The 26,907-nt window shown below is 39.8% G+C and overlaps 1 protein-coding gene across 1 annotated transcript; it reads left to right on the plus strand.

Annotated features, from left to right (window-relative positions):
* The first annotated feature begins 760 nt into the window (after positions 1-760).
* LOC149316258 (UMP-CMP kinase) lies at positions 761-15,623 on the plus strand. The gene is made up of 6 exons (XM_089515096.1): positions 761-971; positions 4,921-5,067; positions 6,935-7,087; positions 8,562-8,638; positions 8,723-8,819; positions 10,319-15,623. Exons 1-6 carry the CDS (start codon positions 792-794, stop codon positions 10,358-10,360), a joined length of 696 nt encoding a protein of 231 aa, XP_089371222.1. The 5' UTR covers positions 761-791; the 3' UTR covers positions 10,361-15,623.
* The last annotated feature ends 11,284 nt before the right edge of the window (positions 15,624-26,907 follow it).

A 26,907-nucleotide genomic window follows, 5' to 3' on the forward strand; every position in this document is an offset into this window, starting at 1 on the left:
TTTTCCCCGCCCTCTGCCCTCTTTGAATGGTTCACGCCGCGTCAATCAACGGTCCTATAGTATTCTCGGCAGCCAATCGCGAAGCCTCTGGTGAAACTAACCAATCACGTCGCGTCCTTGGTGGTAACCTGCGCGCCGACCGCCCGTGGGAGGGATGTTTAAAAAGGCGGCCTCGTTTCAAACGGTTGCTGCACTAACGCGCATGCGCACAGGTGTACAGTCTTGTAACGAGCCCAGAAGGGGGCGTGGCTCGTCTTGTTGCCATAGAAACATGATGTAGGCCTCCTCAGCTGCAATTGTGAATGTACTGCTTTTGGGAGAGGCCTGTTAACTCCAGGTCAAGCCTATAACAGTGCAATCCTATATAGGGGCTACATCCACACTGGAGAAATAATCCAGTTTGAGACCTCTTTAACTCTTTTCTGGATCAAGGCCATGGAATTCTGGGAGTTGGAGTTAATGTGGGGCCCAGCGGTGTATTGTGTATTGAAGAAATGTCTTTGGTTTGTCATAAATCTGAGGTTTTGGACTTCATCTCTCAGAAGCCTCAGCCGTGTTGGCCAACAGCGTGGCATTCTGGGAGCTGAAGTCCAAAAAAATCCCTTAAAGGGCAGTTTGGGGACCACTGTATTCTTACCAAAGAATAGCGCTTTGGGCGGGGCCAAGATGGTCCTGTCAGGACGCCCCGCCCCTTCCCCTCTGGCCCCGCCCCTCTGGGCTGGAGGGAGGGCGGGGCAGCCGGAAGCGCTTCCCTAGTTCCTGGTGCCACCTCAGCCGGAGCAGAGCGGCGCATGTCCTGGCGCCGCCGCTGCTGCGTCTTCCTCTCGGCTCCTCTGGTTCCTCATCTAGTCCCTCTGGTCCCGGCATCCCTCCTCCCTCCGCGCCTCCTGCTCCTCATGAAGCCCCTGGTGGTCTTCGTCCTCGGCGGCCCTGGGGCCGGGAAGGGGACGCAGTGCGCCCGCATTGTGGCGGTAAGGGACTCCAAGGAGTCTGTCTCTCCCTGTCTTTTCCCTCTCTCTTGGTTCAGCCAGCGCGCAAAGGATGATGGGATTTGTAGTTCTTTCCCCCATCCCCCTCAATGGTCTTTGGTCTGGGAGGGTGGGTGGGTTGTTGCCTTTGTGTGTCTTTAAGGCAGTGGCTCTCAGCCTTGGGTCCTCCAGGCGTTTTGGACTTCAGCTCCCAGAATCCCTGATCATTGGGGCAAGGAGGCTGGGGCTTCTGGGAGTTGGAGTCCAACACATTAGGAGAGCCAAAGGCTGAGAAACACTGCTAAGGAGGATTTATCATGAGGGGTTTCTTGGCAAGTTTCTCCAGAGGGGGGTTGCTTTTGCCATCCTCTGAGGCTGAGAGAGTGTGACTTCTTGCCCAAGGTGGGTTTCAGGGCTGAGGTGGGATTTGAACCCCGGTCTCCTGTACTCAAACCAGTTCACCACTTTGTGTCTATGAATACCCCAGAGGCATCAGATCTTGGAAGCTAAGCAGGTTGCTTGGATGGGGGAACCACCAACGAAGACCAGGTGCCATATAGGCTATATTTCAGAGGGAAGGCAGTAGTCAAAGCTTCTCTGAGCTGCCTGAGAAACCCTTATAGGATCAGTTTGTTTAAGCCGCCTTGGCCCCATGCAGACAGGCCAAAATAAAGCTGCTTTGAGCCACATTGGAGGTATGCCGTTCGATGCCTGCGTCCTAAGGGTCCTTAGAACTGGAGCGTGGCATTGGCGCAGCTTCTGGACTCTTAGGGCGCATGCATCATTCAAACAGCATAGCTCCAATGTGACCTGAAGCAGCATTATTTTGGCCTGTCTGCATGGGGGCCTTATTTGCACAGTGGAACAGGAAGAAGGGTCTGGCAGGTATGATAAAACCACACGCAAGGCATCATTTATCCACAAATACAGACCCTGAGGAAGCTATCGTTAGGGCCAGTAGTTCATTGAGACTGGCGTTTGTGGATCGACCGTTCTGCAAATGGGGCCCATATCTTGGGCTGGAGAGAGGCAGACACAGCTCTCAGAGGAAAGTGTGCTTTGGAATTTCAAACACGGAAGCAGATCTAATTAGTATTTTATATTGCTGTCGTTTTTGTTCCTAATTTGTTTTTAAGGTAGGGGATTATGTAGAATTGGTTTTATACGTATTGTGTATTCTGTTGTTATTTTTGTGGTATTGTAACCTGTCTCGATCTGTAGGGAGAGGTGGGATATGTTGTTCTAGATTGTACGCCGCTTGGCAGGTTGTTATTCTTTTTTGTTCCTTATTTTATTTGACCCTTACTATGTAAAGTGTTGTGCGAACTTTACAGCGCTCTATACAGTAAATAAATGCTAATAACAACAACAACAATTTGTGGCAGAGCAAGCACCTCAAAGGCATGTGAGAATGAACATGCTTAATTTTCTTCAACCAAAAGGAAAGTGCATCTGCTTCAGGGGAAAGTATTCCCAGTCAGGCACCGCCACACATAAAATGTGGCTTCACCTCAGAAGATAAGGGCACCTGCTGCTGAGCCTTTGACGAATATATCCAGTAACTAAGGGCCCTAACCGACAGGCCAAAATAAAACTGCTTTGGGCCACTTTGGAAGTGTGCTGTTTAAATGAGGTCAAAAGCCACACCTAAGAGGTCAAAAGCCACACCAAAGCCATGCTCTAGTCCTAAGGACTTGAACATAGCTTTGGCTCAGCTTCTGGTCTCTTAAGATGTGTGTGTCATTTAAACAGCATACCTCCAAAGTGGCCCAAAGCAGCTTTATTTTGGCCTGTCTGTTCAGGTCTTAAGCGGGCTTTTAAGGGAGGAAGCAATACTTTGGCTACCTTGGTCTGAGGTTACAAAATGCATCCATTTCTATGGGTTTAGCTATGTTTGTGTGCTGCAGCAAAAAGAAAAAGATACCTTAAAGGTGTCACTTTTGTGTCTCCTCAAGGACTAGCAAGTTTTATCTGATAAAAGCTGTCATAGACTACAGCCCACATCATCAGGTGACATCGATTGCCTCTCCCAAAAGTATATGCCAAAGAAAACTCAAATTGCATCCAGTGATGTCACTCAACTCCTCTACTCCCATTTCAAGTTCATTACCTGACTAACTATGCTTCTCTCAGAGCAGCATTTCCATTTCAGCTGTGTTCCTTTTGGTTAGAGTTTAGAGAGTCTGTGAACTGTCGCTTTTGGTTGGAGATACAGTATGGGCTGGAAAAGGTTTGGTAGGAGTAGCGTTCTTTGAAATCTCTGATATGGTGCATCTACTGGTTATGAGCCAGTGTGATGTAATGGTTTGAGGACTGGACTATGACTCTGGGAACAGTTCCCCACTCAGCCGTGGACAACCACTGGTTGATCTTGGGCAAATCACACACGTTCAGTCAGAAGCAAGCTGTAGGCACACAATAACAACTAGTTGTGTAGGCTAAAGCTAGAGAATGAAAGGGGGGGAAGTCTTAGATGTATCACACAGTTAGTAACTTGATCTATGCTTATGCCATACATGAGCAGTGTCCAGTGCTACAGCTCCCAATTATCAAAATCCAGGATCTGAGTACTTTGAAAGGAGTAGCAACTATTTAAAAATAATTTTATCACTTTAAAAAAACCTTTATTTACAAGGAAATTCTGTTGGTGGGAAATAAAGGATGAGTCAGATGATCTTAGATACTTACTACACAGTTATAAAGCTGCAAACCACACCCATACTGTACATATTCTTAGGGATGTGTTATTTGTACTGTGTTATGATGAGTATAGGAAGAATTTGTTTTACCAGAATTTGGGGGGGGGGGGGATTTCTAATCAGTGTTGCTTTGCCAGTTTATCCTCACCCAGAATATTGAAGGAAGCGTGCCCAGAATTGCATCTTAAACTTATTTAAGGGTGTACTATACATATCAGTCAAACCAGAGTCTGCAAGCTGAGCTCTGGGTCAGATTACACACTTGTAGTCATTATAATCTCCAAAAAAGTGCTAAATATAGCTTTGGGAGGTTTGAGGTTGATTTTTTTTTCTCAGTGTGTTCTACATAAAAACATAATCTTCAGTTGCAGACAGAAATACTTCTTGTCAATTTTCTTGGGTAAAGCTTTTTATAAGAAGCTCTGATTTAGCTTGCAGCCTGGTAGGAATTACTCAGGGAATTTCTTTTTAACATACCAACTTTTTAACATTATTCCTATGCACAATTTAGAGCAATCTGTAATATTTTTAGAGCAGTAGCTGGAGATATGAAGGGCTGGTGGGGGCAGGAAGGAAAATTTGGGGGTAAAACCTGGTTGTTTTTTTCTGAAGCCATTTTTTTCAAAAGAAATGATTATTGAACATTTTCTTTTAGAATAAAGAATAAAATACTTAAGATTTTTTTGTTATATATGATCCTCATGCATTATTTCTGAAAACCACGTAGCATGTAGAAATTTAAATAAAATTATAAATAATATCTCACATTGCAATTCCTGCCGTTTTTTGCTGTCTGTTTTGTATTACTTTCTGGGATGCAGTGATATTGACAAAACAAGAAAGATGTTTTCGGATAGCATTTTGATGCATATATGAATTAGTCTTGACATCCAGATAGGACTGTATAGTTGTTGTTTTTCCCCAAGTGTTTTTGCTGTGATGGAAATCCAATATGCTTTACAAGGTTTTCTGACATGTGACAGTCTTGAGAGAACAGGAGAGGTATGGACTAGTAGGCTTTTGAAAGCTTCCATTGAAGGGGGTAAGAAAACTTTAGACATTACTCCCAGCATGAGTCCTTATAATGAGAGTACTTAGTACACAGACTGTAATTAAGGTTATAAAGCCTGAAAGAAAATGCTCTCTGAACTTTATGTTCTTTGTAATTTGACTTTTACTGTTTCCAGATCATCTTTATATGCAATGTTGATTAAATTTAATTAAATATGCAAAATGTGTCTGTTTTCCTCTAGAAATATGGTTACACCCACCTCTCTGCAGGTGACCTTCTTCGAGATGAAAGGAAGAGACCAGGCTCACAATATGGAGAGCTTATTGAAAATTATATTAAAGATGGAAAGATTGTCCCTGTTGAAATAACAATCAGCTTGCTAAAGAGGGTAAGATGTTCATTTTTCCTTGTAAAGCTAAAGCAAAAGACTAGTGCAGCTTGATTAAACTTTGGGCTGAAACAGACAGCCCCAATCCAGAGTTTTTCCACCCCCAAAAGAAGCAGCAAAATAACGCTCCTTTTTTGGGGTGGAAAAAAGATGCCCTTTCTGCTGCAGCGGTAGCTTTTTTGGCATTTATGTGTTGCAACCCATGTAAATGCTGCACCGCAGAAACACCTTAACACCGTCCACTGTGTGGTCAGTTGGGCAGCACGAGCCCAGCTTGGGGATGGCATTGGGGTATGCGTTGTGTGTACCCCATGCCCCCACGCTACTCCGAAGCCAGTGTTTCTTCCTGGTCTGTTTTGGCCCTTTGTATGCCTTTTATTAGTAACTAAAACATGGATGGTTTAAATTTTTCATGAAATAATATTTTCTCTTAATAATTTCACAATCTCGGGGAAAGGGCTCAATGTGTGGATCATTTTTTAAATTGATTGGGTGTGTGTGTTCTGGATAAAGCCTGAATGATAAGATTTTTTTCCAGAGATATCCCATATCTCTTGAACCAAGGTGTTTGTAGTCCAGATGAAAGCAAGTTTATCCTAAAACGTTTGGCCCACTGACATTTTAAATACAATTGGTACATTTTTGCACCTCCCTCAAGCTCTCTGTATAAGGTAAATGTCAGGGAAAGAAAACAATGGATAAAACACAAGCAGCTATATATTCTGCTTAGGGAACATCTTACATTTAATAGTGCTTTAAGAGAGACATTGAAACATTATTTTGGACTCTGTTCAATCAGCTTTATTGTTTCTGTGACTATGGGCACAGCGGCATTGAGCAGAAAGCCAGAAAAAAACACATCTTTCAATACTGCTTTTTTAAAAAAAATAAAATGATCATTATAACTTTCTAACATCTGTACCTGTCATAAAAAATATTTGGAATTTACATGAGGACCCTCTTAGACTGTATGCTATGTTCAAAACACTCATTTTAAAGTTCAAAGTTCCTTGTATAAAATCCCTGCAGAAATTTGTCCTGCCATATTGAAATTTGGCAGGAGTCATACGAGAAAGCAGCACTATTACACATGTCACCTAAATCCGCACAGATTTAACAGCTATTAAACAAATTAACCAGCTGTTCATTGATACCCACATTAAAGTCATTTGGAAGACATCCAAAGTTTTGTAAAACAGAATGAACAGGAGTCCTTGCATTAAAACCACGATGTCTATTTGGAACTCTGAAATGAAGTGACCTGCTATTTCAGGTGCTAAAGTGGAACAGGACTTCCACTAAAGTTGAGTAGGAGTTACTATTTTCTTGTGTGTAAACTTGTTTTATATTCATGCATGCTGCATTTAATTGTTTAAATTCATTAGTACACATGGGCTATAAATGAAGTGTATCATTTCATCCTTGGAGTGTTTGTTGTTCAAATCCATTTGAGTCATTCTTCTTGTAAAATTCTGTCCAATTTAATGTTGTTGTTGTTTTCAATAGACCAGTATGTTTATATCATTAAAACTGTGCAAATTTATTTTTAAGGTTTCAAGATTACTGTGTTTTGTATTACTGTTGCAGATGAAATTAAAAGTTTCTATTTATTGGTGCAGGGATGTAGCTAGGATTTTAGGAAGGGGGGGTCCAGACTAAGTGCCACCATTATAATGGGGCTTGAGTGCGGCGGCGCAGCAGCACACACCATTCATTTTTCTAATGGAGGGGGGGTCCAGACCCCAAGAAACCCCCCCCCCTTGGCTACGTCCCTGATTGGTGGATTGGTTGTTTCTTTTTGTTTTCTTCATATTTAGTGTAATTATGGACAATTGAGTTTTCATCTCCACTCTCTGTTACCCACCAGGCTATGGATGAAACTATGGCTGCCAATGTACAGAGGAATAAATTCTTAATTGATGGATTTCCCAGAAACGAAGACAATCTTCAAGGCTGGAACAAAACAATGGATGGAAAAGCAGATGTATCTTTTGTTCTATTTTTTGATTGTGATAATGAGGTAATGGCAATATCAATACACTTGAAACTTCATTGTATATTGTGAAAAGTGACAATAGTTCTTCATTGCTGACTTCTCTTTTCTGCTGCATATTGGATATCACTTAAGTGATAATCAGGTGAATTGGATTGTCCTCCAGAAAGCGAGATAGTTTTGTAACTAATTCATCTGCTATTGACAGCTATCTTACAAATTAGAAAAATAATCCTCTAAATTTGTCCCATTAAGTCCTAGTTACAAAAAATAAAGAAAGAATGAATTGTAGAATCTGGGAGAGCATTTTTCTTCTTTTGTTGTTGTAGCCACAAACAGTAACAAAGACGTTTGTGCAAGATGTGCTGATGTCCAAGTGACATTAATGAGCTTAGCAACCTCCTATTCCACCCTTCACTCTGATTCTATAATTTAAGAAAGTATTTTTTTTTCTTTTGAATATGCTGTTTAAGGACATATAAAGCATACCTTGTAACTTTGTGTTCATGTTGTTCTAGTTGATACATATTTATGAGATGGTTTAGTATAGTAGTTACATTTGGCTGGTACAATGATAATTTATTATATCTCACTATAGTAAATTAGAATGAATCCTAAGAATTCAAGGGTGCTTACAGTATGTTAGAGACAGATTAGACAAATGATTATGAGTTAATAAAATAAAAATAATTCCACTATCCTTACTATGGGAGAAACAAAGACAATCACAGGAGAAGTATCCCTAGTGCCAGCAACATTAGAGTTGGAAGAGTTGATGTTCCGAGTCTGTAGAGACCTGGGAGACACTAATGTATGAGAAGCTAATGCATGAGATTGCAGGGAGACCTTGTTCCTGGAAGAAAATCCCTGAAAAAAGTTTGCAATAACACATTTCCTAGCCTTGTAAATATGTGCTAATAAAATGTTTTCAAGAATGAAGTCAATAAAGAGTTTCCTTCTTAATAGAAGGATTGCATTTAGCAGTTTGCTGCTAGACTTTGGCATTTTTTTTAAAAAAATGCCTTTTTTATATATTGTGTGGTGCAAAAAAAAACCCAACACCAAGAAAAACAACAACAGAGTATGGCGCGGTACACACCGCACTAAAGCACCATGTTGGCGCTGTACTAGGGTTAAGGGACTGCACGGCAACTGCATGGTTCCTAACCCTAGTATGGTGCGGTACCATAACAATGGTGGTGCCCCGTGTATATGCACTTGCATGTATACACACTTGTGACATCCGCCTTGTGGGGCAAAAAGAACCTGCTTTTTGCGAGTTCTTTTTCCTTCGCAGGGAAGCCATGCGGTTTGGTGGCTTTGGCTTCCCTGCGGAGGAAAAACAGGCACTTGCAGGCCTCCCTTTTTGGGAGGTCTGTACCATGCCTTAGTTGACATTCAGGCCACAGTCTATGCCTGCTTCTGCTGTATATTAAGATGGAATTAATTGCTACTGCTTGTTATCACATGTTCTGATAATTCTTTTCACTTTTGTTTGAAGATCTGTATTACTCGCTGCCTTGAAAGAGGGAAGAGCAGTGGCAGAAGTGATGACAACAGAGAAAGTTTGGAGAAGAGGTACTGTGTCAATGCAGGCTTTCACTATTTGGCTTTCTGATGCTTTTCAATTGTGTCTCATTCTTTTCTTTTTCCTTCCACTAGAATTCATACATATCTAGAGTCTACCAAACCCATAATAGACCTCTATAAGAAAATGGGCAAAGTTAGGAAAGTGGATGCTTCCAAATCTGTCGATGAAGTAAGTAGAAAAGAACCAAGATTTGGTTTTAAATTTTCTTTCAAGGTCCAGTAAACACAGATGAACTTCAGAAACTCAGATTGAAACTGGTCATATTTCCTGAGATCTAGAATGGGGTAGTGGTTTGAGTGTTGGACAATGACTGGCAACCAGGGTTCGAATCCGTCTTTACCTTGGAAATGTATTAGGTGACCTTGGGCAAGTCATATCCTCTCAGCCTTAGAAGAAGACAAAGGCAAAACCCCTTTTGAACAAATCTGCTCAAGAAAACTCCATGATAGGTTTACCTTAGGGTCACCATAAGTCAGAAACAGTCTGAAGGCAAAGAACAACAACATTTTCTGAGCATGTGGGGAAATCCAGTTTATTTTTGGTCTTGTATTAAAACAGAAAGAATTTAACAGTTGAGCACTTCATGTATGTTTATAAACCACTGATTTAAATGTATTTAACTTATAGCCTAGTCATAGGCTCTGTAGCACAATAGAAAGGTTGGTATTGGAAACTTCTAATGCCAATGTCAGGTGACTTATTACCTCCTTAGCAGAAGAAAGTTTTTTTTCTTCTCTACTAGCTTAACTTGCAAGATTTGGAGCTGTTTTCAATCCTCATTACATATTAGAGGTGGACAAGGGGTAGGGTGATCAGTACGGCAGTTTTGCAGGGCTCTGTGGTTCAGGAGAATGTTTTAGCAAATCCTGTATCATGTAGAACCACCAGAGTTGTGGTCAGATTTTCGTAATAATTGTGACAACAACAGCAAATTGGTTGGTAGTGTTTTAGCCTAAAGGGTTTCAAAGGAGGTAAGTTCTGCTGCAGCAAAATTCCCCATGCTGTTGACCGATACTGATTCTGCAAATGACAGATTCTCAGATCAATGTTACTGGGACACTACCAAGGGGACAGTTAGTAGGATGAAGACATACAGTTATGGTGCTATAGAAATAAATAGAAATAGTAATAAGATGCAGGCTTTACTTTATATCAGATAGAATGACAGATTTATTTGTGTGTTTATATACACCAGTGAATACAAACTCCTTCAGCAGTCAGTCTTGTTTCTCTCATCCATCTGTCATTGCATACATGCTTTCATTAAAAAAAGAATGTTTAACAAACACATGCATACATCTATCACATTATAAAAACACTTAAAACATTTTGAAAAATACAAAACCGCTCTGGAGAATGGATGATAGTGCCTTGGTCACATCACATGTTCCAGCAAGTATTCCCTCAGCAGCCTGGATTGACAGTGATAAGAACATTTCCAACTTGGTTCAGTCATTACTCTCACTTCAGTCTTCACCCCAGTTGCCTTATGTTGAGTTTTATGCCAGTTTGCCTCTACACTGTAGAAGACTTGTTTCCAGAATAGGCCTCATGGGCATAGAAGAAAGAAACAATTGTGTCACTAATTTACTCTTAAGTCTTTAAATACCTTAGCTTTTACAGAATCCATGTAGAAAAGCTGTTCCATAATGTCTTTTCTCTTTCAGGTTTTTGATAAAGTTGTGAACATCTTTGATAAAGAAGGCTAGTTCTCTACTTGAATGCTGTTTCCAAACATGCTTGAATCTTGCTTTAAGAGCTGCTACAATAGTCCATTTTATAATGGTGACAGATATGCCTTTTTAAATACTTCTGTGTTAAAAGCAGTTTTTTAAATTGTTAATTATATGAAAATATGGTTTGTCATTAAGTTGATGCATTGCAACTGACTTGAAGTTAGTGAAAACTTGTAACTGCAAAACAAAGCTAGTAATCAAGTGCTTATTAACATAGCTCTTTTCCAGAGAGCATCTGGCTCTCTTCTTCTCCTTGCCCCCCCCCCCAAAAAAAAACCTATCAAAAGCTATAGCTTTGTTCTTATTTTTTCTATTGGAATTCTACACATTGAAATTGTAAATATGAGTGAAATGACCCAGTGATTTTCTTTCTTTTGTTTTTGAATTTTGGACCAAACAGAGAAAATTGCATAGGTTTTTTTGACTTTAAAAAAGTCGCATGGTATTTACTGTTTTGAAGGACAAGCATTTTCAGCTGAAAACAGAGTACACCTTTTTAATTCTGCAATTATTACTTATCATCTGGTTGCTAATCAGTAATTTACAGGACGTGTCAGTATCAGTCATGCTGCTTGGAGATTGACCCATTCATTTCACCATCCCTATTCTCTTTACACTCGAAATCTCAGAAGAGGAAACCATCCTGCATACAAAACAGAAAATGCCAGTTTGAGGATGGAGTGGCTCCTTTTTTTAATGAGAAAAGGGAGCTGCAATATCTGAGGTTTACAGGGATTACAGTTTAAGATCCAAATGGACTTGGATCTCATTGAAATCAATGTAAAAGTTTAGTAATTTAACACCCACTAATTTCTTTGGGTACTAGGTGCCATAGGTTGGATCCAAATAAGTGTATTTAGGACTTAGTTATCAGATTATGTATACATTTATTTTAGGTGTTTCTGTATTTACAAGTAACTTGGGCATTGGATATTTGTGGTGCTCAAATGGTTCAGGTAATTTGAGAAAGCAGCTATTATATCAACTTTCCTCTGTCACTTATCTCTAGCTGCATGATAAAATTCTTCAATGAAACGGTTTGTAACAAAATTGCTTATTTATTCATTGACTTGAAGTGTATTTGTTTGAGATATTGTGAAAGAAAATATTTTATGCTTATTTCCCCCAGTAAAATTGTGTAATGTGAGGAACATTTTCACTCAGTCATACATATGATATAGTTTGACCAATGTAAAAGAAATCTCTTTATTTTATAAGTAAATATATTAGATCCTTATTGTTTAAATTTAGTACTGTGCTGGTAGCAAATTAGGTTTAGAGAAATCGATAACTAGATTGCACAACCATGGCCGACATATTTGTGCAGCTGTTCTGATGGCACCTTCCTTAAGTTTAAATACTACACAGGGAAAAAACTCACAGGAGTTAGTTACTTAGATCTGTTTGCAGTTACTACTCTTTCACTTTAAAATTATGCTGGATAGAACCTGGAAAATTTAAAGCCTAAATCAAATTGTTAGTCTTATCTAGAATAAGCCTATAAAATCACTTGAATTTATATAGGTGTTTACTTAATGAAGTTACCACAGATTCAGTGTGTCTTCTCTACTGGGACAAACAATTTGATTTAGACCTAAAATGTCATGCTTATTTAGTGTTAACCCCTGAGATTGTTCAGTAAGATTTTTCTTTGTGGGTATCAAACTGCCATTTGAACTGTCTGTGTTAACAATTATGAATTATTCTTCCTGTTTATGTGTATATCTCACAAAGAATAATAGAATTTAGTGATTTTATTTTGTCATCTAATTAAAATATAATTAAGGGACTGCAGTTGGCCTTGAACATGTGGATCTTTGTGTTTCTTGCTTTGTCTCTTCTAGAAGTTCAAAGTTTTGTGAGAATATGTAATAACATACAATTAGATTTTTGTGCACAGAATACCCAGTATTATTTTGTTAACTCCCAAAAAATTGAAAAGAGAAGAGGAAAAAATGGCCAACTGTTCTTGGCAAGTATACAGATCATCACACAGTCTTATTCTATAGAAGTGGGTTTCATTTTTTACTTCTTATGTTCTGTTTATGAAGAGACCCAAATGTGTCTTTCCTAGAATCCATGCACTGAGCAGAGGATTTTGGCTGGCATTTATCAAATCATGTGGGGCACTGAGAAGGTCTATTTTGACCTAGCAATTGCTCCATTATAAATAATTATGGATGAGTTTTTATTGTCCATTATTCCTGATTGCTTATTGCACCCCATAGTGAACATTTTCTGGACTTTTAGGAACAGAGTTTGAAAACTTGTTTTGAAATTAACAATATATCCCTGATTCTATATTAGTAGTCCTTGATAGTGACTGAAATCTGCATGCTGCACACTTCTTCAGCAAAGCTGGAAAAAAACAAAGCGCGAGAAAACTCTTTCTTGTGTGCAGAGTGATTTACAATTTGGTAATGCCCTAGGAGACTTCATTATGGCTTTAAACGATAAATTTGGATGACACTGAAAACTAGGTTATCTAGTGAGAAAGGAATGAGCCTGGTGCCTGATAGATATAATGGGCAGGATCCAGTGCTCAGCAGTCACTGAATTCCTATACCAGCCACTGCCTTTGTATTCCCAAAACCTGCTTCAGAAGGATAGGTACCTTTCAAAGCTAGTATTTGGATAGCTACTGGAAAGGAGGAAAAGAGAAAAAAGTTTGATTCCATAGGCATACTTTCAATACCATGTCAGATTTAGGCTACTGTGGTTTGCTAATATTTCTCTTTTCCAGTAGTTATGATTTAATATTCTTTGATCTGTACATGCATACCTTAGGGAGAGACTCGGGTGTTTTGGTGGAGAAGCCTTCCCTATCTATTATTGTAGAATACATACATTGTAGAATACATACATTCCACTCTGTTTGTTCTATCCTGTACAGGAAGTAGAATATGAACTTCAGTAAGTTGTGGAACCTGAAACTCTGGCTGTTCTAGCCTATCCTAATGGCCTGAGATATCCACAATCACCACTATCCCAAATATAAACATTTGTTTAACCTTTTTTGTTTCTCCTCTTTCTACTTTTATTATTTTTTCTTTTCTTTTCTTATATTCCCGCCTTTCTCCCAATACAAAGACACTTCAGTTTATTATAAATCCAGAACAGTAACATTTTATTTCTTGTCATCCTTGACAGGAATATCTGCTTTTTACTAGTTCTGAAGAGATACATATGTGTAAAGTAATATAACGCTACAAATCAGTTATTTCAATATCACAGAGAGAAGAGACCTACTAGTCATCTTATCAGATTATCAGAAAGTCTAGATATGATGGGAAAACAGTGTTATAAATCATTAGTGGTATTACACAAATGGTGTTCAGAGGATGTTGAAGGAAACCGGTAGGAAAGAGAAAACCTAACTTCCTCTGTCTGAGCTGTGGAAAGTGAACACTTACTTCTTCACCTGAGGCAAGTTTGCAAGCTTTACATGTAAATATGGGTAATAAAATCCCAATGGCTTACCTTTTTATTTTTTAAGAAAAGCAACTCTAGCAGGGGACAGAGATTATATAACCCACTTGCCGTTTCCCTACTACAAATTGCCTCTTCCCAGGTTTCAATTCCCTTCGGTGGGCTTCCAAAATACATTGGCCCTTCCAAGGGTGAACATGTTTGCTGCCATACAGGGAGCAAACTGAATGGGTGTGAGTGATAGAGCGTAGACACTGGAGAGGACCAAGTACCTCTTTTTTTCCTCTGTGGATCCAGTAGGCTGATTGCATGACAGAATGTCATCTGTCAACAGAACAAAGAAGGGGACAATATCCCTTTTGTATCCTCAGAAGCTCTTCCAGGGGTCTGAATCCCATCTGAGCAGGGTTTGGGATGGTGCGGAGGGCTCTGAAGGTGAAGGAAAGCAGTCAGACACTAGTATAATGCTGGATTTAGGCCTTTGCCTCTTCCACTCTGAATTTTCCTCTCTCTTATTTTAAAGACCACCTGTAAGACTTTGATTGGGTACTGTTGTGTATAACATTTACGGTATTTCAGCCCAGTAGGGCACAAATCAAATTTTAGCTTGTCTCTACCAAGGAGAGATATAATCCATTTGAAGTGGTTGTCCATCACAGCAAGAAAAAGAAAAGGAATTTAGTGGAATCAACTTCAGGCCTCAATCCAAAAAGACTTGAAGACATGTACAGAAAAGTGCTTCCTGAAATGCATGATGATGGAGCCTGAAAACTCCCCAGTTTATGTGCAGAATGCAATACACAATCCCTCTTTGGATTGTGACTTTTACTGCTTATCAACCTACTTCCCTGTGTAGGGAAACCTCAACTGGAATTTGGTGTGAGCTCCACTGATCCTAGCTATTGTTATATATTTCAGTATAGTACTGACTGAGAGTTACCAACAAAGTCTTTGAGAAGATCCTTTCATAAAGATAACCATTAACAAAAGTTCTGTTTGTATTGGTACTAGAGGAGCAGTGTTCAGATTTTAAGGATATGACCAGGAATAAATGTAAGCCGCCTTGCTATGCAGTTGTTTCTGTTTTAGAACGATGTTATTAACATTGAATTTTAGGTTAGCAGTATTGTCTGAACAATAATTCTCCTTTTTCCCTCATTATCAGTAATGAATAAACCAGTGTATAATTCCAGAGTAGAAAACATTTTTTTAAAAAAAGGCTTCTGAGAGATATGTCAATAAGTTTTGTTCGAAACTAACTTACTTGTGAATCACTGCCATGCAATCTCCACCAGTTATAATGAAGTTAAGAGGTCAGTGCCTGTGAACATATGAGTCTAGTAATCCTACTTGGTATATTATTTTTGCCAGCATGTAGTTGATAGAAGTGGCATTGGTGCTCTAAAAATTGGGCAAACATGAAATGGCTGATAAAGTGGTCTCAGTTGGTCCTAACCATGCTGTCCCCTCCCATCAATTACACATATGAATCCGTCTCTCAGGAAAAGATTGCCCTTCCATGAATACTTACTATCTTTCCAAGATAATGGCTGTCACTGATGGCTTTTTGCCTGTTTTCGTTACTAATCATAAAGTATAAAGCCTTGTAAATGCTTTTTTGTTATTTGTCCCTAGGTGAGATGGTCTGTGGAATGCCAGCAAGGGACTTGGATGTTCTAGATTAATTAGTGTAGTGTTTAAGTAGACTGGTGTTGCTGGTACTGGATTTTTCATGTTCTATTTTGCATTCTTGTTTTCTTTGCCTAGAAATTTTTTATCTATTCTTTAATAAACTTACTTAACTGTACTGTTGGCTTGGTTTCATTTCCTATTTGTATCTGCAAATGTTAATTTGTTCCAATACATATTAGTTTTGTTTGGAATTACACAACAGGAGTCATGGAGGGAAGAATGGGATGAGTGTTAGAAGCAGTCTACCTAATCTCAAGAAGTGTGTGTGTGTGTGTGTGTGTGTGTGTGTGTGTGTGTGAGATGTTCATCTAACATCTATCCTGAACAGTTGGAGGCACACAGAAGGCACCACGATCATGACAGTAGAATATTCCCAGACTAGGTTAGATTCATTAGATTCATCACAATTGCCTCCCCCCCTCTATTGATACCGATACCAAACTGACTGATACCATCACTCCTGTCCCCCCCTCCTCTAGAGGAAGATTCATTTCTTGTGCTAATCTGCCTGAAATGTTAACATATTCCTATTGGATAGTTTAAAATGTTTTGGTGTTTAATCTTTTTTTAAAGGTTGATCACTTTTTATCACTGCGGGGAGAATTGGGGTTTTGGGGTTTTTAAATTGGACCTAGTATGACCAGATCCAGATCCCAAATCCAAACCCATGTGCCTCCCATTGAGGTCTACTAGGAAGTTAAAACAGGATCTATATGGATTCACAAGTATACAGGGCATATACAGTAAACCCTGTCAAATTGCAGACAAAGTAACAGGGTTTAAAGCTTTTGTTTAAAAAATTATGAAACTTACAATAAAACATGTACAGTGAGTTAAGTGTTCACTTCTGCCATTACATGCTGCTTTTATGTTGGCACAATCCTAAAAGTATTTGGACAGCATGGTGTGGCCCCTAAGCAAATCCCGAAGATAGTACTACTCCACTGAAGGGTTTGGCAAAAGAGAAACAATACACAGATCAATCAGGAAAACCACTCCTTCCTACCCAGGGTCACTCTCTCTCTCACACACATATACCCCACTTTCTTCCATGTCAGCATTCTCTGAAGATGCCAGCCACAGATGGTGAAATGTCAGGAATAAACTCTACTACAATATTGCCCCATAGCCTGAAAAAACCACCAAAATAATAATAATAATACAAAAAAGAAATATGTGTTGCTTTTCTGGGGCTGTGTTGCCATCTTATGTGTATTCATGTCATTCACGTCCCTTACAATTTCAAGACAAAAAGTGAAGAAAAAAATAAAACATCAGAAACTGAAATCCAAAGAAATGAGGCTGAAATGGAAAGGGGGTCAAGGGATAAAGAAGTGCATTGCTTAACACTAAACTAAACTACTGAACAACAGCACAACCAGGCATGCAAACTCATGAAATAAGGGAAAAGAAAAACAACTAGATTGGGAGATCATTAGGAAGGGTGGATGAAGACAGGAGAAAAAGAAGGCTGAAGAAAGATAAGGACTCTTTCATACTATACAATTATAACCTTATAGTTCCATTTTAACTGTCATGGTTCTACCATGTGGCATCCTGGGATTTGCATTTTAGAGAGTAGTACTTAGTAGTGTCAGCCAGAGTCCTCTAGTGTTTCACCAAACTACAAATTCCAAGATTATTTAGGCGGTAGCAGTGGCAATCAAAGAGGAATCATAATGCTATGATTACATAGTGCACAAAGTCTATGTATCTATGAACTTAAAGAAGCTGTTCAATATAGACAGTTCATCATTCTTCCCAGCAACATTGAGACTGGCGAATTTCGCCTTGCAATGGAAGCTAGAGCTGCCCATAGTTCAGCAACTTTCCTTTCTAGCACTTTCTCTATATGGTAGTGTTGAAGACACACTGTTCAGCTTCTTGTTTTAATGCAGCTAGAGTTCTGCATTTCCCAATTGCTTCAGAGCAATGTGACCTGATCTGGACTTATTTGGAGATTCAGCCAAAAGCAGTTGTAGAGCACAAGTTTAAAACTACAGACATACTTTTTATTGTGGTGAAATTGCCATGTCCTGAAAGGAGATTATCCCCCTTTCTTTTCCCTTCTCTTCTTAAAGAACCTGGAGATCCTTATACTTGGCTACTACAGATATAACAGATTGCCCTCTGGTTGCATTGTCAAAGAAAGTGCTAATATGTGGTGAAGCTTTAAAGGTGGCTGTAGTTTCTTTCAGTGCTTCATTTTGCCACAAGGAGGAGTGCTTGTTTTGTAAAGAGTGACTGGAATTCTATGCTCTACCCTTTATTGTTAAGATTTAATCATTCTGAATATAATACATTTAATTAGTGCATCTACAGAGCCAGAATTACTTTTTAAATTCTGTGGTCAGCTTGATGCTTCAAGGTGGTGATTATGAAAATATAAAATCCCTCCTTGTGACAAAACTTTTGTTGCAGCTTTGGGTACTTTGGTGTGATTCCTAAAGTGGCAATGGATATTCTAATCCTCCAGGTGTTGCTGCACATCATTGCTTACCATTGGCCATGCCAGCTAGACAGATGAGAACTGTAGTCAAATAAGATCTGGAGGGCCACAATTTGCCCTCTCTTGCCATAAAGATATCCTGTCCTTGAGGCTCCAGACTGAAACTTGAGGAGGGTTATTCTACTTCTTGTTGTTATAAGGGTCAGCAGATAAGAGCAAATCTAGTGCTGAAGTCAGTCATCAACCAGCAGGACTAACTTTACAAAGAGTTGCCTTAACACAGTGTTTGGGAGACTAGGCTTCATCAGTCTAGCTGGCATAGTCAGTTCCTTCATTGAGTCTAGCCATTGCCCTAGAAACATGCATTGCTTTAAATAAAGTTCTCTGTGACTAAGCTTCTGTCTGCAATATTCTGTGACTAAGCTTCTGTCTGCAGTATTCAGGCAGTGCTAGTACACCTTACATGGTTATTAGAAAGATTGCAACAAAATAATGTATCCGAAATGTTTTGGACACTTGAAAGACCTGAATGTTTTTGGCAGTAAATATGAAGGGAAAGGGCAGGTAATCCAAGAGACAGTAAATGCTCGGGATCTATCTACAGGCTAAAAAAAAAAGCTTAGAAAGACTGAAGATGTGTCTAGAGATGGGCTTATATGAAGAAGGTGGGATTCTACATGGTGTACAGCTAATTTGACACACACTGGGCCACTAAGAGGTTTATTTAATATTCCCCCTCCCCTAAAAAGTTAAACTAAAACTTAAGTAGAATGCTGGTTTAGAAGGGAGAAGGAATAAAGCACCCCTAGATCATGAGGATTTTATTATTTATTTATTTATTTATTTATTTATATCCCGCTCTTTTCCCAGGACTGGGACTCAGAGCGGCTTCACAGCAATTAAAAAACAAACAAACAAACAAAAAAGTACAATTAAAACATTTTTAAAATAAATAGATAAATGACATGCATTAAACAGAATGATTAAACTAGTCCAGCATTCCTGCCTGTTCTTATAGTGATTCCTTAAATGCCTGTTTAAACAGGTAGGTCTTCATCTGCTGTTGGAAAGCCATCAAGGAAGGAGCCGTTCTTATCTCCCTGGGCAGGGAGTTCCAGAGTCTAGGGGCAGCCACTGAGAAGGCCCTCTCTCGTGTCCCCACCAAATGTGTTTGTGAAGGTGTTGGGATGGAGAGAAGGGCTTCTCCAGAGGATCTCAGAGTCCGGGCAGGTTCATACCAGGAGAAACGGTCTGCCAAATAATGTGGACCTGAGCCATGTAGGGCTTTGTAGGATATAACCAGTACCTTGAATTGTGCCCGGAAACGAACTGGCAGCCAATGAAGCTGTTTCAACAGGGGAGTTGTATGGGCTCTGTAATTGGCACCTGTTAACAGCCTGGTAGCAGCTCTTTGAACCAGTTGAATTTTCCGAACACTTTTCAAAGGCAGTCCTATGTAGAGCCCATTACACCCCTTGTTTCCAGAGTCATAGTACAATGCTCAAACAATTAAACCACACTGGCTCTCCAACAGTGTAACACAATGTAGTTACACTGACTCTTGCAGCTATCCACTCAATCATGCAGTGGCCTCGCCCTCCTCTGTTGGACAAAGGTCTGTTAGCTACATACCCACCACCCCTCATCAAAAGTAGAGAGGAGTTTGGGTTCATGTCTATGGGAAGACTAACTGCACTCGAGACCAATTTACACAATCCACGAGAAAGCACAACTGTTTGCATAACTATTTTTATACTACCATAGTTCTTCAATAAGGTTCTAGTAAAAAAAATGCTATTTGATAAGTTTCCTTTTTAAGAGAATAGTTTCTTTTTTCTATTTGAAATGTCAGTGTTGCTTATAAAGACAATAACACTTTTGTTTCTGGCTGTGTTTCCTTATTTCTCTCTGGAGAAAGACATTGTGCTGGGGCTGCTGGTGGCGGAGACCTTTTCTAACACGAACTTTACTGAGCTTTGCATGAAAATAAATGATTTGATGATTTACAGTTTGAATGACATGCTTGTTATAAGTTAGTGAAAGGGCATCCTTAATTAAAGCGGTACAGCACAGGTGACCTTAATAAATGTGCCTTCAGTATGTGGTTGAAATGACTCATTTCAGGGGAGTATATGACCTTCTGTCAGAGATCTTTAAAGGCAATATTTAGTATGTGTTAATTTCAGACCTTCAGTTTTTCCTCCTAGATTAATTTCTGTTCTGTGGTAACCACTATGGTTTTGAACCACAGCTGCCAAAGAGACAATTAAAAGCAGCAATTTTGATATCAAGAATACTTATTCTTTAATACAGTCTTGGGTAGTACCTCTTCTGTAGTGATATGGGAATTTAAAGGTTTCACAAGGTTGATTTTATAACCTTTGCAAAGACAAAACTTCCACCTCTAAGGTACACCCACTACAATTGTTACAGGGCTGCAATTTCTGGAAGCTATACCTCTAGTCCCATTATAATATAATATAATATAATATAATATAATATAATATAATAATATATTTTATTTATAGCCTGTCTCTCCCTGCGGATTGAGGCAGGTCACAATAAACAGAATAATATTAAAATATAATATATACAATTAAAATTCACATTTCTAATTAATCCCCTACCCCAACCCCCCTACCAATCATAAAAATAGTAAACTGAAAACAATAACAATATAAAATAAATGACAATATAAAATAGTAATTAAAAGAAAAAATATAAGCTAAAATTGAAGTTAATTGGAGGCGAGACTTCTATTGTTCTAGGAGTAGATGGGGGCCATCAATATCAGTGGATGGGAGGCTAATCTGGAAAGGCCTGCCAGAAGAGATCCATTTTAACAGCCTTTTTAAAGGCTTCTAGAGTGGTAATGTGATGGATCTCCTCCAGCAGGTTGTTCCATGGCCTAGGAGTGGAGATGAAAAGGCCCTCTGGGTTACTGCAGCCAATCTGGTCGTCTTCTGCAGCAAATTCTTTCCAGAGGACCTGAGTGTGCGGGGTGGATTATATGGAGGAAGGCGCTCCCACGAGTAGTCTGGACCCAGGCCATATAGGGCTTTAAAGGTTATAACCAACACCTTGTACTGTGCCCAGAAACTAAAGGGAACACCTTCTTCCATACTGTCTGTCCCACACACTAAGGTCCTCAGGGAAGAACTTACTTTAGTCTAAAAGATCTAGACTAACTTCAGTCACCCAGAAGGCCTTTTTCCACTGCTGCTCCGAAGCTATGGAATGACCTGCTGGAGAAGATCCACCACATTTCTACTCTTACAGTCTTTAAGAAGGCTCTTAAGATGGATCTCTTCTGGCAGGCCTTCCCAACCTAGCTCCTCTCCCTGTATACTGTGATTCACATCGCTCTGTCCACCAAATCTTCCCATAATTTTAGCACTATTGTATTTTATTGTTTTTAAATGCTGATTATTGGGATGGGGGATTGGGAAGTGACATTTTTTTAATTTTATTGTATTTTTCTATGTGTTTTTATTGTTGTAACCCCACTGGATCCTTTGTGATTGGGCGGGCTATAAATAAATCATTTATTATTATTTATTATTAGTTGGAAGCCAATGGAGTGATTTTAGCTTAGGTGTTATATGGTTGGTTCTATATGTACCTGCGACCAACCTGGCTGCCATGTTTTGCACCAGTTCAAGTTTCCAAACTTGGCACAGGGGTAGCCCCATGAAGAGTGCATTGCAGAAGTCAAGTCAAGAGGTTACCAGCGCGTGTGCCACTGTTTCTAGGTTGCCCAGCTCCAGGAAGGATCACAACTGAAGTATCAGCCAGAGCTGATAACAGGTCTTCCTCTGTCGTGACTATCTGTGCTGTCAACTGTAGAGATGAGTCCAGAAGCACCCCCAAGCTGTGAACACAGTCCTTCAGGGGAACTGTGACCCCATTCACAACTGGTTGACCTATCTCCATTCTCGGATTAGGGGTCCCTATAGCAAGTACCTCCATCTTATCCAGATTCAGTTTGAGTCTGTTTTCCCTCATCCAATCCATTACCACCTTAAGACATTCATTCATAAAAGAGATGCTGTCCTTAGTCACTGCAACAGTCTGAGACATAGAGAAACATATCTGGGTATCATCAGTATATTGATAATACCCCGCTCCATATCTCCGGATGATCTCACTCAGTGGCTCCATGTAAATGTTAAATAGCATAGGAGACAGTATGGCGCCCTGAGCGATGCCAGATTTTAGCTCTCTTTTAGAAGAGCAGTTGTCTCCCAGCATCACCATCTGGAATCTGCCTGAGAAATAGGAACAGAACCACTGCAATGCAGTGCCCCCCGATTCTCAACTCTGCCAAGCATTCCAGAAGGATACCATGGTCTATGATATCGAAGGCTGTTGAGAGTTCCAAGAGCACCAACAGGATCACACTTCCCCTGTCGATTCCCAGACGGAGATCATCGACTAAGGCTACTATGGCAGTCTCAACTCTGTATCCTGTCCTAAATCCAGTTTGAAATGGATTTAGATTATCAGTTTCCTCCAAGACTGCTTGGAGTTGAATTATGACTGCTTTCTCAATCACCTTGCTTAAGAATGTCAAAAGTGAGACCGCCCTGTAGTTGTTTTTGTCCAGGGGGTCTGGGGAAGGCTTTTTAAAAAATGGTTTAACCACTGCCTCTTTTAGACTAGATGGAAAATGGCCTTCCCTAAAAGATATATTGATTATGTGCCTTAATAGCACCTTAGTTGCATCTCCCCCCTGGACAGCCAGCCAAGACAGGCAAGGATCGAGTGAGCAGGTTGTCTTCTTCACACTACCAAGAAGCTTGTCTACATCCTCGGTACTCACTGACTCAAACTGATCCAGTATAATAATATTTACAGAGTTGCTGGACACCTCTCCTATAGATTCTGCAATAATGTATCCTCCCCATCTGTTCCCCATCTCTCTCCATTCATCATGCCTCTGTACTACCCAAAAATACATGGAGTTAGCAGTTCTCCCTTGTCATAGTCAGATCACCTCCAGTGAGTTTCTACGGCCAAGTGGGGATTTGAACCTGGTAAACCATTCTGGCTTTCAGCTTGTATAGCCTGTGGTATTCATGGAATAGGATGCCAGCTCCAACTGAAATATTTTAAAATTGCAAAAGACTGTGCTTTTTGTGTGTTTTGGCCTTTAATTTTAATTTTTGTTTTATGAAAAGACTCTTGGGCTGCATCCACACTGCAGAAATAATCCAGTTTGACAGCACTTTAATTGCCATGGCTGAATTCTATGGAATCCTGGGAACTGGAGTTTTGTGAGACATTTAGCCTTTTCTGGCTGAGAGCTCTGGTGCCACTACAGTTCCCAGAATTCCATAGCTTTGAGCCGAATGGTTAAAGTGAAGTCAAACTGGATTATTTCTACAGTGTGGATGCAGCCTTGGAGACATTGGTGGAACGACAGGGTATCAGTCCTATATAAAATTCTTGTGTATATGAAATTTGCTCTTGTACAAAACCCCAGCAGCATCTCTGAGACTACTGCTTAGCTCTGTTCTGTACAGATCTCCATCTTTTAAAATGTGTTTATACATTTTTTGGGTGAGTCCAAATATTTGCTACAGAATTGAAAATGTGTCCCTAATGCAAAACTGCTTCAACATCTCAAATAGGGAACCACATGTTTCTGCAAGCCAAATTCCATTAAAAACAGAAAAGAAAGAAATCAAAGCCCTCTAGTTGTCTCTCTAAGAAGAAGAAAGAGGTTGTAAAAGCCTAATAAAGTCAAAAGCTTTTTATTATTCTAAAATGAACTGCTCTGTGCTTCTGACCTTTACATATTGAAGACTTACCTGCCATAAAGATTTAGTCTGGAACAAAATCCCATCACCTCACTCTTTTCTTCTCCAGAATAAGACCTGTCATCACATCTTCGAATCTTTTAAGTCTGCCTCAATACTTGTCGTCTCTTTTGCTTAATAAAAAGGGAGGGAAAGGGGTAAGATGCTAAGCATTAGGTCATCCCTCTCTTTTATGGTGGGCTCCTTTTACTGTGTTTCATGAACTTCTGCTTGTAATGATTCTGTCAAACAAAGTTTCTGACGAGAAGCTTATTTGAACAGAAACAGAACAAAACAGAAAAGTGAGTCTGCACATGTTGCAAAATATGATTGCTGGCTAAGGCACTGAAGTATCCTTTTGCTAATGAGGACAATGTCTTTAGATACTATCCACTGGTGTGTTGTTTTATTTGCTTGCTTGTTTTGCTTTCTAACTATTTGATTTTTTAAAAACTGGCTTTGATATTGCTGTTTTAATTTTATATTGAATCATTTTGTAAATAGGTTTGCAGAAGTAGTACCCATATACAGTTTGCTGTTGTTATGTGCCATCAATTCAGCTCTGATTTATGATGATCCCACTGAATAGTTTTCTTTGCAGGATTTCTTCAAAGTAAGTTTTACCTTTCTCTGAGGCTGAGAGACTGTGACTTTCCCACGGTCACCCAGCAGGTTTTCATGGCTGAATAGAGATTTGAACCTTGGTCTCCTAGAGTCCTAGTCTAGCATTAATAAGGCATGTTTAGCAGAGTGGCCAGCTACAAATCATCAGAGGAACTACATCACCTATAAATAGGTGCAAAAGATTATACAGATTTGAATAGAATCTGCTGATACTTATTTACAGAGCCAGCATGGTGTAGTGGTTTGAACACTGAAGACCAGTGTTCGAAGGCTCGCTTGTCCACTGATCCAGGGCAAGTCACACTCTCCCAGCCTGAAAAGATGGCAAAAGCAAACCCTCTCTGAAGAAACTTGCCAAGAAAGCTGCATGACAGATTCAGTTTAAGGTCACCATAAGTTGGAAACAACTTGAAGGCACACAGCAACAACAACAATAACAACAACAACGATACTTATTTAGAGATGCAAATTTGGAATTACTATTATTTAAACAGAAATATCTCAGGCAGATTCCAGATGGTGATGCTGGGAGACAGTTGCTCTTCTAAAAGAGAGCTAAAATCTGGTGTCTCCCATGCTGTTTAACATTTACATGAAGCCGCTGGGTGAGATTATCCTGAGACAGGGGGCGGGGTGTTATCAGTATGCTGATGACACCCAAATATATTTCTCTATGTCTCGGATTGATGCAGTGACTAAGGATGGCATCTCTCCTCTGGATGCCTGTCTTGAGGCGGTAATGGACTGGATGAGGGAAAACCGACTCAAATTGAATCCAGGTAAGACGGGGATACTTGCTATAGCGACCCCAAATCTGGGAATGGAGATATGTCAACCAGTTCTCGATGGGGGTCACACTTCCCCTGAAGGACTCTGTCCGTAGCTTAGGGGTGCTCCTTGACTCATCATTTCAGCTGACAGCATAGGTGGGTGCAACGGTCAGGAGCACCTGTTATCAGCTTCGGCTGATATGCCAGCTGTGCCCCTTCCTGGAGCTGGGAGACCTTGAAACTGTAGTACATGCACTGGTAACCTCTCGTCTCGACTTCTGTAACACGCTCTACATTGGGCTACCCTCATCCCAAGTTCAGAAACTTCAATTGGTACAAAATATGGCAGCCAGACTGGTTGCAGGTTCTTCAAGAACTGATCATATAACACCTGTCTTGAAATCCCTCCATTGGCTGTCTATTAGTTTCTGGGCACAGTACAAGATGTTGGTTATTACCTTTAAAGCCCTACATGGCTTGGGTCCTGACTACTTACAGGAGCGCCTTCTCCCATATTGTCTGCCCTGCCCTTTATGGTCCTCTGGGAAGAATTTACTTCAGTCTAAAAAATCCAGACTGTCCACAGTTTCCCAGAGAGCTTTCTCCACTGCTGCTCCAAAGCTATGGAACAACCTGCCAGAGGAGATCCACCACATTACCACCCTGGCAGCCTTTTAAAAGTCCGTTAAGATGGATCTATTCCGGCAGGCTTTTCCAAGCTAGCCTCCCCTCTCCGAGCATGATGCAGCTGATTCCCTCCTATTATAGAGTCCTTCTTATATTTCCCCCCAACTTTGTTGATCACAATGTTTTTATATTGTAAATAATTTAATTTAGTTTTATAATCAGGGATGGGCAGTTGGGCGGGGGATTAATTTTAACTAGATTTGATATGTAGTACACTGTTTTTAAATGTTGTAACCTGCCTTGATTCCCCATGAAAAGGTGGGCTATAAATTATTATTATTATTATTATTATTATTATTATTTGGCCAGAATCTTCTTGGAGCTTCACACTGGTATAACCTGGGATTAGGCTAACTGATCTACTTTTTACAACATTGTGTCAGGAGGTTTCCAGTAGTTCCTTGCATGTGGCATGTAATGGACAGTGCAGTGGCAGGTGGACACCATGTCAGTGTTGTCCCGCAGCCCACACCCAAATGGCTGGTGACTAACCACAGAGGTGCACAGGGTGTTTTGCACATAAGTATGCTGGCAAAATGTCACTCCATCTGCTTTATATGGCAGAGGGATGGGCAAAATGGAGTCTGGGGGCCACATGTGGACCTCTATGGCTATTTTGGCAACCTGAACTCCTTAGACTCCCCAGAATGCTTTTTTTAAAACTGCCTATCCTGGAAGTCTGCAGCAACTGCAATTCCCCTTATAAATAGGCAACAGGCCTCCCCCCCCACCAATTTTTAAGGTTGTATAATATTTAATATGTTCTGTGTTTTACACACACACACACACACACACTTGCCCTGTTTTGCAAAACTAGAAGTGAACTTCTGACTACTCCCTATTTTTTTGTTTTTAAATTTTGTCATTTTTTTCATTTCTTTTATATAAGTTTTCTGTATATTGCATCCAACATCTTTTTATTCATTCCTGATCTTGAATTATGTTATCTTTATTGTCAGTGTCCCTGTCCTTGTTTTGAATTTTTCTTTGATTTCACGGATCTGGTGGAATAGATCTCTTGTTCTTCCCTTTTTGTTGTTGTCTTCCATTTCTCTGCACTGGTCATTG

This window comes from Sceloporus occidentalis, unplaced genomic scaffold (assembly GCF_023333645.1).
Source record: "Sceloporus occidentalis isolate IW3139 unplaced genomic scaffold, rSceOcc1.0.p SCAF_3, whole genome shotgun sequence".
Lineage (NCBI taxonomy): Eukaryota > Metazoa > Chordata > Lepidosauria > Squamata > Phrynosomatidae > Sceloporus > Sceloporus occidentalis.

Excerpts from the sequence above, each read along its gene's own strand:
- LOC149316258 (XM_089515096.1), top strand. The coding sequence starts at position 792 with ATGTCCTGGCGCCGCCGCTGCTGCGTCTTCCTCTCGGCTCCTCTGGTT. Across the intron at positions 972-4,920 it reads AGTGCGCCCGCATTGTGGCG|AAATATGGTTACACCCACCT; the intron begins GTAAGGGACTCC and ends GTTTTCCTCTAG. Across the intron at positions 8,820-10,318 it reads CTTCCAAATCTGTCGATGAA|GTTTTTGATAAAGTTGTGAA; the intron begins GTAAGTAGAAAA and ends TTTCTCTTTCAG.